Consider the following 15283-nt stretch of genomic DNA (forward strand, 5'->3'; position numbering starts at 1 on the left):
TCTTCACTTCTGTTTTCAGTCTCTCACTCCCTGATTGCTCCTTCCCTTCTGTCTTCGAACATGCTCGTGTTCCCCTCCCCCATACTTAAAAAAACAAAACAGAACCCTCTCACAATCCTACAGCTCCTCCAGTCATTGCCACGTTTCTCTGCTCTCTTTCCTGGACTGGGTTTTCTGTACCCACTGCCTATATTTCCTTTCCACTAGTTCTCTTCGTGGTATGATAAAAACAGGATTTCCACCTCTTCACTCCACTGAGACTTCACTTTCTAAGGTCACTAATGACCTCCTGTTCCCAAGTTCAGTGAGCTCAACTCTGTCGCACTTCCTTCTCTTTGAAACACTACTAGCCTTGATTTTGTTGACATGGGGTAACCTTCTTCTCTTGCTACCTGTCAATCAGTGGTATTTATTGAGTGCTTACTGTGCAGCACACTGTACTAAGCACTTCGCAGCATACAACAGAATTGGTAGACACAGTCCCTGTCCACAGGGAGCTTACAGTCTAGAGGGCTATCAAATATATGATTTTGGGAAGGGGCTGCCTTAATACCTGCTTTAACATTCTGCCCGCTCCCTCTTAGAATCGTTGGCTGGATCTTTTTCTGCCAGTCATCCCCTGATTTGAAGGGGTTCCTCAAAGCTCTGTTTTAGGTCCCCAACTCGTCTCACTCTTGGAGAACTCTTCAGTTCTCATCAGTCAATGGATTTATTGAGCACTTGTTTAGTGTAGAATACTGTACTAAGCGCTTGGGAGAGTACAGTACAACAAGAGTTGGTATTCACGTTCCTGACCACAGTGAGCTTACATGGTTTCAGCTCCCACTGCTGTGTAGCTGACTGCCAGATCTACCATTCCAGGCCTAGCCTCTCCTCAGACCTACAGATCTGCATCTCCTAACTCCAGGATATCTCTCCCTCAAACTCCATGTGTCTCAAACTGAAACTGCTCATCTGCTCTACCCAAGTCCCATCCTTCTCCTAACTTTCCCCTCTCTTTCGATAATGCTACCATCCTCTCTGGCCCAGAAGCCCACAGTCCTGATGTCATCACTAACTCCTCTCTTTCAGCTGTCACATTCATTTTACTATGAATTTTACTTCTGTACATTTTACTTTTCTGTCTACACAGCATTTCCTGAATTCACCCATTCCTCCTCACCCAAAGTGCCACCACCCTGGTCCAACCCCTTGTCATGTATTTCATCTGAACATGTAGGTCATGTTAGCCTCCTTGCTCAGCTTTCCGTTAACTTTCCCAGTATTCCATACTGGCTCTCTTCATCAGTGAGTTCTCCTTGTTCCTCCCAAGCTCCCCTCTAGCATGGCTCAGTGGAAAGATCACGGGCTTTGGAGTCAGGGCTCATGAGTTCGAATCCCAGCTCTGCCACTTGTCGGCTGTGTGACTGTGGGCAAGTCACTTAACTTCTCTGTGCCTCAGTTCCCTCATCTGTAAAATGGGGATTAAGACTGTGAGCCCCACGTGGGACAACCTGATTCCCCTATGTCTACCCCAGCGCTTAGAACAGTGCTCGGCACATAGTAAGCGCTTAACAAATACCAACATTATTATTATTATTACCTTGCTCTCAACTTTCCATCCTCTGTCCCCTTGCATCCTCTTTTCCTTTGCCCTGGAACTCCCTTCACCAAATCCAAGAGACTATAGCTTTCCCCAAATTCAAAACCCTTCCAAAGTCCCGCTTCCTCCAACAAGTTTTCTTCGAGTCACTATCACTCCAACAGCCACCTCTAACACATTTATACCCATCCTCAGCACTTGTGTGTACAAAAAAAATCAACTGTATGTGAAACTGATCCCAAATAGTATAATTAAAAATATTGTCGTTCCCCCCGCCCCCCATAAGAGTATAAACTCCTTGTGGACAGGGAAAATATCTGGTACTATTATTGTGTTATCTCAAGGACTTAGAGAGCATTGCATTGCATCCAGTGGACACTCAATAGTTGGCATTATTATTATAACTATAATCTTGTGGAGTCAGGTCAAATTAAATTATAAATAGAGGGAAAAGGCATTAAAACAAGGATTTAGCAGAAGTCACACAAATGCACCAGGAAGAGAAAGCTGAAGTGATTCAACTGGGGTGTTAATCATTCTGATCATAAGCACTGTATTGCATGATCCTATGTGGTCCCCTTCCATCATGGAGCTTCCTATCTAAGAGGTGGAGAGAGCAGATATCACCATTTTACAGATGAGGAAACTAAGTCACAGAGAAGTTAAATTGCTTGCATAAAATTACACGGCAGACCACTGACCAAACTGGGATGACCCAACTGGGGTGATGGGAATTAATCAGTCCTTCCTGCTGGAGGAGAGGAACTCGAGGGTTTTGAAGTGTGGGGGAAAGCAGAGAAAGTTGGAAAGCAGGGTGGAGGGGGAGTTTCAGGCAAGGGATTGGAGTGCTCATTTGAGTGTGCTGCACACGGTGGGCCCTCAGTATTTAACCGATGATGACGACAGTAAGTCTCAGTTCCTTCCCGCTCACACGGTCAAATCTGGTCCTTGTCTTCAGACCCCTAGGAAGAAGATCCTGTGTCTGGACCCCTCACAGAGACTGGGAGGAGTTCCCGAGAGGCTGTAAAGTGTGAGCCACGGGCTTCCTAGGTCGCACAAGAGGCCCTGAGCAGGATGATGGCCATCAAGCTGGTGGTGGCTGCAGCCTCAGACCCCCAGATCCAGGCTTTATGGGAGCAAGAGGGTCCCCAGGTAGAAACCTCCAAAGGGGCCAACTGCACCCAGCCCCAGGACTCTCCCCTACAAGGAGACAGTCCTGATCCAGAAACCTCCCGCCAACGCTTTCGCAAGTTCCGCTTCCAGGAAGCGGCAGGACCCCACCAGGCCCTCAGCCGACTGCGGGAACTCTGTCAGCAGTGGCTGAGGCCGGAGGTGCACACCAAGGAGCAGATCCTGGAGCTGCTGGTGCTGGAGCAGTTCCTGACCATCCTGCCTGGGGACATCCAACCCAAGATGGTGGAGCTTCGTCAAGAGAGCAGCAAGGAGGCTGTGACGTTGGAGGAAGAATTGAGGAGGCAACTTGAAGTATGTGAGCAGAGATGTGGGCAGGTGCAGGGGAAGTTGGGTTGAAATGGGGCACATCACCCTTCTGTTCCTCCTTCAGATCTCCTTGCTCCCCCAAGCAGAAAATGTCCTTTCCTAAACCCGACATCCAGAATGTCTTTCCATGGCACCCACAGCACAGAGCTTTCTTCATCGTCTTCCTTTTTGGAAGGGCCGATCGGGGCAGTTGGCTCAAGTCCCAAGCTTTCCTGGCCAGAGGAGCTCTGGACAGCTGCTGCTTCGTGGACCGAAGCCCCTGGACGCCTCCCTTGCTACCCAGACTGGGGCAGCTGTCCAGAGTCCCACAGATCAGGAGGAGTGGAGCCCTTTGGAGCTGCCGGAGTCCCTCAGGGAGGTGGGATAGAGGGTCACTGTGACCTAGGGGATAGGGCAAGAGATTTATAGGCAGAACTTCAACTCTTTAAGCATGCCCTCTCCTTTCTGCAAACAGAGGCACTCCCATATCTTGGGCTGAGGAGGAACATTTTTTTCTTCCTCTCCTCTTGGGGGCCAGGGCCTCAGCCAGGTTCTGGTTCAGTTGGACTTTGTGCCCCTGAGGAGAAGATCTGCAGCCTCGCAATCATAAACCCCGTCTGCCCATGCCTCGTCTTTCCTTTCCTGGCAAGTTAGCTAAAAAAAATAAAATAAGGTTTTAAAGGACCTGTGGCTATAGGGTTTTTTTCGGAAATCACAGAGCTTGGTGTTAATTGTGGCCACTAACCAAGGGAAGTCAAGAATGGGAGCGGTCCAAAGGAGCAGAACAAGGGGTTATCACAGAGCTGTGGGGAGAAGCGGCATGATTAAAAATAGGCCCGGTTCCAGCCGGTGCTGTTGGTATTGTAGAGCAACCATTTCTCTTGTGGAAACCTTCCAGTTTCATTTGGGCGAGTTGTCACTTCAGCTGTTTTTATTTTGTCTAATGTGAGGAGGCTGTTGAAAGGAGACAGAGTCTGACTAGGGCAGAATGGCAGGCTCATGGAATGGAGGCCAAAACATTCACCAGTGACAGGGTGAACTGGGCTGGAAAGCAGCATGCATTGGGGAATACTGGAGGTTTGGGGTGGCAAAAAGGTTGGATTCTATGTTGCCGGGAGCATGACTGTTTCTAGGAAGCACGAGGATCATCGGCAAGGAAGCAGGAAACAAAGGGTGCTGTAGGAAGCCTGGACAGATAACCGAGAAGGCGGGGGGAGAGCAGGAGGAAAAGCAGCAACAATAAAACATCCCAGGCAAACAGAATTCTGGACAACTAAGAAAGAAAGCCCACCTGAAAACTGTCCCCTCCTGCTTTTGTTAGAAAGGAGGGAATATTGGAAAACGGAGAGGGAGTAGGCCTCTGGAGAACAATGAGGTAGAGCAGGGTCCTCTCTGCTGTTAGCAAATACAATCAGTCAGTCAGGCGATAGTGCTTCAGGGCCCACTGTGTGCAGAGCACTGGAGTAAGCTCTTGGAGTAGACAAATTCCCTGCCCTCTTCAATCTAGTCGCGGCGACAGATGCTAAAATAATTTGCAAATAGGAAGAGGAAGGAGGGGGGATAGGAATACGAGTTAGAGCCTAAGAAATAGCATAATAGTGTTGTAAAGTTGCAACTAGGCCTGGGTGGCTGGTCCGGTTAGCTATTGCTGTCTGTTTCCATTTCACAATCTCTGACCTGAGTGTTACCCCCACCGCCCCCACAACGTCCTACTACCAGCTGATTTTTCTGCAGTGACTATATCATCCCCTGTTTTTCTGTGGCGAGCCTGCAAACTGTCCTTTCAGCTTTTCCCATCCCTGCCCTGGGTCCCCTGGGGATGTTTCGTCTCTTTGAGGGTTGCTTAGCTCTAGCTTCCTTCGGCCCCTGCCACTCACATTAGGCCCATTGGAACTGTCCCCAGGTCCCAATCTGTGCGCAAGGACCAGAAAAACGGTTGAAGAAAGCACCCCTCCAAAGAGTTCGGGTGATCCGACACACCCAGCTGGAACGAGCGGAGACCCAGGACCCAGGGGGACTGCAGACAGCAGTGCAGACCCCACGGCCAGGATCTCGGGAGCAGTCGGACTGCATCCTCAGGGGCGGCAGGGAGCCCCAGGTCTGGTGGGAGAGAGGTGAGGACGCGAGAGCCGCCTGGAGCACAACGTAACCCCACTTTCCTCGGGGACCCTGATCACTCAGAAGGCAATGGGCCCAAGAGTGGATGGGGGTGGTCCTGGGTGGTCTCATGGGAGGAACAGACTGGAGTTGGGGGAATTGGGGAAGAGACACAGCCACTATCAGGAGGACCTCGATCCCAGGGACTCTGGTGGGACTCTACTCCCTCGCAAGGCGGGGAAGGAAAAGAAGAGGCCACTTCTCAACCTGCTGCAGCCCAGATGGTAATGCAAGAGTCAAGGAGCCTCGGGGGGCCTTAGCTCCCAGGATTGTGTGGTCAGTGGGGCAGGAATAGCCTTTAGTTCTTACAACATCTTTGAGCTCAGTCTTTTTGGGACTCTAAGAAATGAAAGGATTAAAAAAAATTAGAAAAGCCCCATACTGGATATGTTTATATTTTAGCATGTCAAGAACTCAGAGCTCAGTGTCAGAAAGACAGTCTTGCAACGTATTCTTTGTCCAGCCTGAGTAGTCTTCAGTTATGTACGGATTTTACTACCTATGTAATCAACCAATCAATGTTATGTATCGAACGCTTTACTAAGCGATTGTGAGAGTTCAGTGTAATGGAGTAGGTAGATAGTCCCTGTGCATAACAAGCTTGCATTCTACAAGGGAGACAGACGTGAAAATCAATTACAGATGAATATGGACATAAATGCTGTGGGGGTGGGGTGAAAGTTAAAATGCTTAAGGGATAGGTACCTGAGGGCACAGGCAACACAGAAGCCAGGGTATATAGGAAAAATGTGGGGGATCAATCAGGGAAGGCCTCTTCGTGGAGATGTGAATTTAGTAGGGCGAAGATTGGAAGAGTCAAAACTCTGGAGAGGTGGGTATTTTCTTGCCAAGAGAAGCACCGTGGTCTAGTGGATAGGGCATGGGCCTGGGAGTCAAAAGGACCAGGGTTCTATTCCTGGCTCCGCCACTTCATTCATTCAGTCGTATTTATTGAGCGCTTATTATTCATTCAGTAGTATTTATTGAGTGCTTAAAATGTGCAGAGCATTGTACTAAGCGCTTGGAATGTACAATTCGGCAACAGATAGAGACAATCCCTGCCCAACAATGGGCTCACAGTCACACTTGTCTGCTGTGTGACCTTGGGGAAGTCACTTAACTTCTCTGGGCTTCAGTTACCTCATCTGTAGAATGGGGATTAAGACTGGGAGCCCATGTGGGATATGGACTGTTTCTAAATTGATTAGCTTGTATCTACTCCAGTACCTAGAACATTGCCTGGCACATAGTAAGCACTTAACAAATACCATTAAAAGAAAAAAAAGGAAGGAGGGTAGCATGGGACCTTACCAAAACTGGAGAGACCCATCACTGTAGCCCCCCATCTCTTCCCTCAGCTCTGCCTGTTCCCCAGATTTCTTCTACCTCTGAGAAGAGGAGATCCAGTGAGCAAAAGGCTGTAGCTGAGCCCTTGACCGCTCTGTCTCAGGTAAGACCCAGCTCCCGTTGCTTTCCTGAAGTCCAGTTGCTGCTTTCTGACTCTGCCCCTCTGCGGCCACCTCTCCCCCTCCACTTCCTCCAGTTCAGTGAGCTTGGTGAGCTTCTCCACACAGCAACTACTCCCAGGAGTTTGCCTCACTGTGCTAGCATAATTGCTTGATCTGAGGTAAATTGGTCAGTGTGGGACACCCCCCACCCCTCCCCCCCCACACACCCCACTTCAAATGCTCTGTTGGTTAGGGTATTTAAATGCTTACTATGTGTCAAGCACTGTTCTAAGCAGTGGGGTAGAGACAAGTTAATCAGCTTGAACACACAGTCCCTGTCCCACATGGGTCTCCTGGTCTACATAGGAGGGAGAACAGGTATTGAATCTCCATTTTACATTTGAGGAAACTGAAGCCCAGAGAAGTTAAGTGATTTGCCCAAGTTCACACAGCGAGCAAGTGGTGGAACAGGAATTAGATTCCAGGTTCTCTGACTCCCAGGCCCGTGCTTTTTCTACTAGGCCCCGCTGGTTCCATGTCTGGAGTGATGCATCTCCTTCAGGTAAGTAATTTGTCTCTTTAACTTCTCTTGCCATCCCAGCTTTGCCCCATCCAAGCCTCTACTCATTACTTAGGTCTTAAATGATCGAGCTCTGTCTAGAGTTGCAGGTTCTGAGTGGTGGACTGTTCTCATTTCAGAAAATGGTGTCATTTGAGGAGGTGGCTTTGTATTTCTCCCAGGAGGAGTGGGAGAGTCTGGACCCTGCTCAGAGGACCCTCTATAAGGAAGTCACACAGGAGAATTATGGGAATTTGGTGTCACTGGGTAAGAATTCCTTCTTCCTAGGCTTATAGCTAAGAATCCTTATCATCAGCTTCCTGAGATTGCTGGTTAGTGAACCTTTGACTCCTAGAACATGGGTGAGAGAAATTCCACTGTCCTTTTTCACAGCTCATCTAAGAGCTGGAGAGACTAAGAAACTGAATAGCGTGGCTGTTCCCCAAAGCCTCCCTGAAGAAATTAGGAAATGGAGGGTTGTCTCCAGGGAAGCGGACACAAGGTGTGTCTGTTCCTCATCCCTGGGATAAAGTGCTCTTCTAGGTGGCCTTTCTGGGAGACAGGAGACACCTACCCCTCTTCCCTTAATGTGTCCTAATCACAAGTTAGCTGCTCTGCAATTCCCGAGTCCCCTTCAAATAGTGCTGCATATCACCTTCCAGCCCTGGAGTTCTGAGTTCTGAGTTCTCTTAACCCCTTTTCAGTTTCTTAGTCAGGCACCATTTCTTCCCCTAGCTTTCTTCCACCTCTCTTTCTTTTGTTCTCCCTTTTCTTCTATCTGCCCTTCATCCTCTTCCTCTTTTCCTCCCTCTGGCTTGTTCCCCCATCAGGGTCCCTTGATTCCAGTTCATCCTGCCCCATTAATAATTATGGTACTTGTTCAGTGCTTATTTTGTGTCAAGCACTGCTCTAAATTCTGGGATAGATACAAGTTAATCAGGTCAGACACAGCCCCTGTCCCACATCAGGTTCACAGTCTCTTTTAGGAGGGAGAACATGTATTGAAATTCCAGTTTACAGTTGGAGAAGCTGAGACAAAGGTAATTTTAAGTGACTTGCCCAAGGTCACACAGCAGGCAAGTGACAGAGCTGGGATTAGAACCCATCCCAAACCCAGGCTCTTTCAACTAGGCTACTCTGCCTCTTACAATTTAGGCCTGGACTCCCACTCCTACTCATGAAGTCCTGTCTTCTGTTAGGTTGAACTCTCCCAAATGCTTAATATAGTGTTCTGTACACTGGGGTGGATACAAACAAATTGGGTTGGACACAGTCCCTGTCCCAGCTGGGGCTCACAGTCTCAATCCGCATTTTACAGGTAATTGAAGCCCAGAGAAGTGAAGTGACTTCCCCAAGGCCACACAGCAGACAAATGGTGGAGTCAGGATTAAAATCCATGACCTTCTAACTCCCAGGCCCATGCTCTATCCACTAAGCCATGCTACTTCTCTGCATTTCTCTCCTTTTCTCCTCCAGCCTAGTCATTGCAGTAACACATCCCTTACCTCACAGTGCTGGAAGAAATTATCCTGAGGCTTCCTGCCAGATCCTGACTGCTTTCCTCCCTCTCTGTACCAGATCAGCATCAAGGTGTCACTGATTCCTTTCCTAAATTTTGCTCGCTTCTTCCCTTTAATGAAGCCCGGCAACAAATTGAGTCATCCCTTTAGGCTGCCCCCTCTTCAAGGGAGAGATACACATATTTAGGGGCTGCTGTTCATCCCCCTCTCAGGAGGAGATGAGGAGTATCATGTTGGTGGCTGAAACCCACACATTGAATTTAGGGAGTAGTAAATTATCACAGGGACAGTCCACAATCTCAACTGTTTCCTCCACTCAGCATTGTTTCTGATGCCCAAGCCTGAATTGATCTCTTCTCTGGAACAAGGAGAAGAGGCATGGTTCCCGGCTCCCCAGGAGTATGAGAAAATCCCAAGGCCATCTCCCACAGGTGAGGAGTGAATGAATGCTGATCGAGGGGAAGGGAAACACTCAGATGGGATTCTAATGTCTCTTGAGTTTTTGAAAATGCTGCTTTTGAATTTCTAATTTATAAATTATAAGCAAACTTTCATGTACTCTCTCTCCTCCCGCCCTCTTTCCCCTGGACTTCTTTTCCTACATACAGGAATGACTGGAGTTTTTACGTTTGTTCCCACACAGAACCTGAACTCAGAAGTGAGACCAAAAAGGAGGTTCCAGGGCAGCCTGTTCATTTGGAAGAGCTGGTCCCAGGAGCCACTTTATCAGAGAATTCTAACAAGGAAGTTCCCAAGAGAACTGAATCAGCAGAAGTCCAAGCTAGTGAGCCCAGGGAAGGAAAGCAACAGAGAAACTTACTTGTGGAGAGACGGCGGAAGCCTGCTTCCTGGAAAAAGGGCTTGCGGAAGCTCATGGCATCACGCAGGAAAGCCTTCACAGGAGAGAAACCGTTCAAATGTCAAGAATGTGGGAAAGGCTTCAGAGTTAGCTCAGATCTGATAAAGCACCAGAGAGTCCACACTGAAGAAAAGCCCTATAAGTGTTCTGAATGTGAGAAGAGGTTCAGATGGAGTTCAGATCGGAATAAGCACGTAAAGACCCACCGAGGAATAAAGCCGCACAAATGTACCTGGTGTGGGAAAGGCTTCAGTCAAAACACAAACCTTCTCACACACCTGAGAATCCACACTGGGGAGAAGCCTTATAAGTGTTATGAATGTGGAAAAAGATTCAATCAGAACTCCCACCTGATTAAGCATCATAGGACCCACACAGGCGAGCAGCCCTATTCATGTAACACGTGTGGGAAAAACTTCAGTCGGCGCTCAAGCCTCCTCAGACACCAGAAACTCCACCAGCCCAAGGAAAACTGTTCACGCCTGTAGTTTAAAGAGGGTCTGCGTGTTTCCAGGTGTCCAAGACCATGGAGCAGCCTGAATGTGTGAGTTTATTCAGCTGGGAAAAGCAAACCTCATTTTTCACAAGAGAGTCCAAGTACCAGAGAGACTATCAATTTTAAAGACACCATTTCATATGCCAGAGAAAGGACTGGAGAGAATTTTGTTAGGAGAAGAATCATAGAAGTATCCTATGTGAAGAAATGGATTCATCCCTCATGAAGTGATGCACTGACTTCAGAATGGCCGGTCTATCCATGTCCTGTGGTAGAGCACTAGTGGTGTCCTGCATAAAGTTGGGGGATGGCCCAAGAATTACAGCCTCCCAAGGGTTTCTGCTGAAACTTGCACAAGGGAAGGTGAATATTTTCCTTCCCTGGAGAATGTTAATAATGAAATTGATAATGGGTGCAAATTAACCCCTACTCCAGGTTTGAATCCGGATTGGATTCAGTCATCGATCGGAAGAAATGGAATCAATGCAACTTCTCTAAGTTATCTTCTGGTTAAGTTTTAATGTGACTTTGTGTCTGGAAGGGAAAGGGAAGAAGGACCCATGAATATTGATTTTGATAATCAAGACTAAGGGGCTGGGTTTTTGAGAGGCAGGAAAGGGATTGGACATTTGAAAAATAGGCAAGGCCAGGAGGGCTGGCGCCTGGTAATAAGTTGTAACAGGACTTCATTTATTTTTTCTTTGATTTATAGGAGTACTTCCAGACTTGCAGTTTTGTCCAGGCTGGGGAAGGGACAATCCTGCCTAATAGGAGGGAGAAGTAACTAGATCTGCCCTCCTAATGGTCCCTTTTCCAAAAGGGGGCAAAGATATTTTCCTGGAATTGGTCATTTTGGCACTTGAAGGGGTAAAGCAAAGCTGTTTCAGGAATGGCACCACTGCACCCCAGTTTTCGGTAAATTCTCTTAATTTTAGCCCTTTGTTCCTGCTTTATGGGTCAAGAAAGATTAGCTGAAGTAATATGAGGTTAAGTTGTGTTTTGTTGTAAAAACCTGAAAACCTCTGAGTTCCCTCCCAGCCCTATAAATTTGCATTTCGGGTTCCATCTCATCTGTCATCTACCTTAGAAAATCAATCAGTGGTATTTACTGAGTGCTTGCTGTGTGCAGAGCACTGTACTAAGCACTTGGGAGAATACAATATAACAGAGTTGGTAGGCACATTCCCTGCTCACAGCGAGTTTACAGTCTAGAAGGGGAGGTGCCCTTCCAGGTTTTCTAAGTGACATTTTGCCCCTGGAAAGGTTTTTTTTTTTTTTTTTTTTTAACTGATCTGAGCCCCCATGCTCCCAAACTGGGCAGAGCCCAGGACATCCCATCCCACCCTCTGGAGGATGTCTTCCCCATACCGGGGACTGCCTGTGGGGTCTCCCTTATCCCCTCAGTTGCCTTGAATTCCCACCTCATAAATCCCGGAAACCCAGGTGTCTAGTATCTTCTGCTTTTTAGGGCTAAGACAGGGATGTTTTTGAGGCCCATGCTAGTGTTAACCCTAGATTATTCCCATAGTTTGCAATCCCGCCCCCCCCCCCCCCCCCCCCCGGACTTGTAGAATCTTTACTCCCAGAAGGCACAGGGAACATCTGGGGCCCAGCTGGCCAGTCCTGCTCTTAGTGGGCTGGTTGCCGAGGTTCCAGTTTGGTGTTTTCAGTGGTTTTTTGTTGCTTTTTAATGGCATTAAGCCCTTATTATATGCCAGACTCTGTACTAAGCAGTGAGGTAGATACAACTTAATCAGGTTGGACACAGTCCATGTCCCACTTGGGGCTCCCAGTCTTAATGCCCATTTTACAAATGAGGAAATTGAGGCCCAGAGGATATAAGTGACTTGACCAAGTTTATAAGGCAGACAAATGACCGAGCCGGGATTAGAGCTCAGGCCCTCTGACCCCCCAGGCCCGTCTTTGCTTTTTCCACTAGGCTATGCTGCTTCAAGGTGAGGGGAAGAGCTCGTTTCTTCATCTTCATCTCATTTCTTGTCTTCTTTTTTTCAACAGTGACATTCTGGTAGTAGAGAAATTGATCTGTACTGCTTTCTTTTATAAGCACTTACTATTTGCCAGGCACTAAGCACTAGAGTAGATAGAAGCTAATCAGGTTGGATACAATCCATGTCCCACGTGGGGCTCCCAGTCTTAATCCTGTTTTACAGTGAGGTAACTGAGGCACAGAGAATTGAAGTCACTTGCCTAAAGTTACACAGTAGACAAGTGGCGGAGCCTGGATTAGAATGCAAGTCTTTCTGATTTCCAGGCCTGTGCTTTGTCCGCCGGGCCACACTGCTTCTAGTTTCCAGATGCTTTCTGGTAACCAAGTATGAAACTGCCTGGGATTTGGCATCTTTGGCATTTCGTATTTTCTGAAGGAGAGAGTCCGCTATTGAGGATTTTGAGCAGGATCTGGCCTATCTTTCCTCTTTATAATTGAGGTGCTTTAATAGGATTGACAAAGACTTGGCATTTGTGAGAAGAAGAGTTGTCAGGGGATTCAAAGATTTTCATCCTCTCCTTTGTTTTTCAGTAGAATCATACTTTTCCTTGCTCTTCTGATGTGTATGTTGAAACCATATTTTCTGCCTTAAATCAAGGAGTTCCCCCTTTATTGAGATATTCTGGTCATTGTGAACCATGCATGGGCTGTCCCCACATTTTACATTGGGAACTCCTTTTTCAGCTTCTTCCAATGGGTTCTGAATTCAGCCTGGATGAAAGCAACTTACTGTGACTCTAAAAGTCATTGTAGAGCACGATGTATTTTATCTTTCTTGACTCTATGCCATCCTCTCTTCATTTTTGTCCGTCAATACTCCATGGATGTTTAGTTTCAGCTATATGCCCCTTTCCCCTTTACACTCTCCTTGACTTCTTCTACTCTCAGTCTTATCTTTCTGAACTTTTCACTGTCTTTTCTTAATGCATCTTCCTTATGTCTTTACAAAGCTTCCAAAATTACATGCTGTAGAGGTTATTTGCAAAAGGCAGTCCTCAGTCTTATGGCACAAATGATTCCTGATAACTGCATCTTAAGTCAAAGTCCTAATAAATGGGAACCAAATTTCTCATAGGAATAATGTCATAAATGGGGGGATCGGTTCTCAAACCAAGGTCGGGTACTTTATTTTCCCTCATATTGTGTATTCAATACATTATTTTGAGGTATGTAGTTGCATTCATTCTGTCATTCATTCAATCGTATTTATTGAGCACTTACTGTGAGCAGTGCAGTTACATTAATGTGATTAAACTGAGTCAGAGGGATATTGATTTTTACTTTACTGAAAGTAACGCGGCCACGTGGGCTTTCCCTGGTGACTCTGCCTGGTGATTGGGCATACCCCTCCTCTCGGCCACTCTGGCTCTGCCGCTGTCCCCAACCCCCTTATCCCCTTCCCCCAGCCATTACCCGCCCTTGTGGCTTTGAAAATTGTTTCCCCATTTCCTCGTGGCTCCCACATGCCCCTGAATTTCTCCTCACCCCCTGGGCCCCCTCCCTTGGAATGTCATTCTACTGCTCGGTCCCTTGGAGAGTGGAATTCTCATTGGGTGAGTGTTCTTCATTGGCAATGCGGCCCCCAAGTTACATCCCCTTAGTGGCTATCTTTTCAGCCAAATTTTCAATGCATCAAATGAAGGATTTGCAATGGTGGTTTCTGGTGTGGTTTATATAAAGCCATGTGGAGTCTTAAAAGGCTTGTCCTGGGAGATTGTGTCCCACTGTGTTTTCCTGATTGGTCTAGGTCTATTTGATTTCTTGGGTGCTGAGTTACCTGTATGTTCTCTCATTTCTCAACTGCTAGTGTGCAATTCCTTAGATATGCTTATGTGAGATTTTTTGTGTGTTATTTTAACCTAGGAATCAGCAAAATTGTTTCCCAGAAGCAGTTTTCTTTTTCTCTGGGGAATTTCTCTTCCCCTGATGCTGGTCATTTCATTGAGCTGTACAGTAGGCAGAGACCAAAGGTTATGAACACCACATTGTTCCTTGAAATTCTCTTCTCCCGCTACAAGTGGGACTTGGCTGTTTTGTTCTTCCAGGTTGATAGAGGGCAGAGAGGAGGGGGGTCTGAGGCCCAGAAAGGAAGCCCCAGGTGCAGCCTGGCATTTAGAAGGTTGTGCTGGGCTTTGTGGGCTGGCTGTGGTCCTGGTCTAGGGACCCCTGACTTCTAAAGCATTTCCTTTTGGGGGGGGATGGAAATGGCTAGTCCCCAACCCACCAGACATTTGTTTGGCACCAGAGGTCTCCCTTGCCTTTTGGCACCAGAGCTCTCTCTTGCCTCATACAAAATGGGACATTTCCAGCCAAGCCAGCCTCTGGAAAAACACACCTGACCCTATAATAATAATTGTGGTATTTGTTTAAATACTTACTATGTGCCAAGCCCTAGGGTAGAAACAAGATAATCAGGTCTGACATAGTCCCTGTCCCACATGGGACTCATACTCGGGGGGACTAGATATTTGACAGATGAGAAAACTGAGGCACTGAGAAGTCAAGTGACTTGCCCAACGTCAGACAGCAGTATTGGAACTGAGGTCCTTGGACTCCCAGGCCCGCACACTTTCTTCAGGCAGATTAGGTCATTTTCTCTTTGAGGGAATTAAGATTCCAGGAAGGGAAAGGATTGGTTTCAGATGGCACATTGAGTTGTTGATCGTATTCAATCAATCAGCTTTATTGAGCACTTACTATGTGCAGAACATTGCACTAAGCACTTGGGAGAGTACAGTATAACAGAGTTGGTAGACACATTCCCCGCCCACGAGCTTACAGGGAAGAGAGAATTTACTACATAAGCAGCTGCCTAGGCCCAGTTACCTCAAGTTGCATTTGATTGCATTTCGGAAGTTTGTTATTAAAAAAACCCACCACTGTGGGGAGATGGTCATCGGAGAAACTGGGAAAGGCACCAAAGGGATGAATTTGAAATGTTTGAAATGTGACTCAGAACTTAAGGCTGCTAGTTTATGGAGAGAGCTGAGAAGGTTCCAGCAGCTCCAAAGGGTTTACCACTGAGGAATAAAGGAAAGCTTGTAACTGGGGAGCCAAATAATAATAATAATAATGGCATTTGTTAAGCACTTACTATGTGCAAAGCACTGTTCTAAGCGCTGGACTTTTTGAAATGCTGGTTAGCCATGGGAACTGATGGTTCCTGTGGAGGGAC

The 15283-nt window shown here is 47.1% G+C and overlaps 1 protein-coding gene across 1 annotated transcript in view; it reads left to right on the top strand.

The window, feature by feature from the left end:
- LOC103171110 (zinc finger protein 263) overlaps positions 1 to 11247 on the top strand; it is a 31730-nt gene extending 20483 nt beyond the window's left edge. Inside the window, exons 8-14 of the mRNA XM_039913630.1 lie at positions 1263 to 1287; positions 2633 to 3067; positions 4965 to 5175; positions 6577 to 6668; positions 7366 to 7492; positions 9066 to 9176; positions 9389 to 11247. Coding sequence (XP_039769564.1) covers positions 1263 to 1287; positions 2633 to 3067; positions 4965 to 5175; positions 6577 to 6668; positions 7366 to 7492; positions 9066 to 9176; positions 9389 to 10092 — 1705 coding nt within the window. The 3' untranslated portion in view covers positions 10093 to 11247. The remainder of the gene's footprint in view (positions 1 to 1262; positions 1288 to 2632; positions 3068 to 4964; positions 5176 to 6576; positions 6669 to 7365; positions 7493 to 9065; positions 9177 to 9388) is intronic.
- The last annotated feature ends 4036 nt before the right edge of the window (positions 11248 to 15283 follow it).

The sequence above is a fragment of the Ornithorhynchus anatinus genome, chromosome 11, assembly GCF_004115215.2.
Source record: "Ornithorhynchus anatinus isolate Pmale09 chromosome 11, mOrnAna1.pri.v4, whole genome shotgun sequence".
Taxonomy (NCBI): domain Eukaryota; kingdom Metazoa; phylum Chordata; class Mammalia; order Monotremata; family Ornithorhynchidae; genus Ornithorhynchus; species Ornithorhynchus anatinus.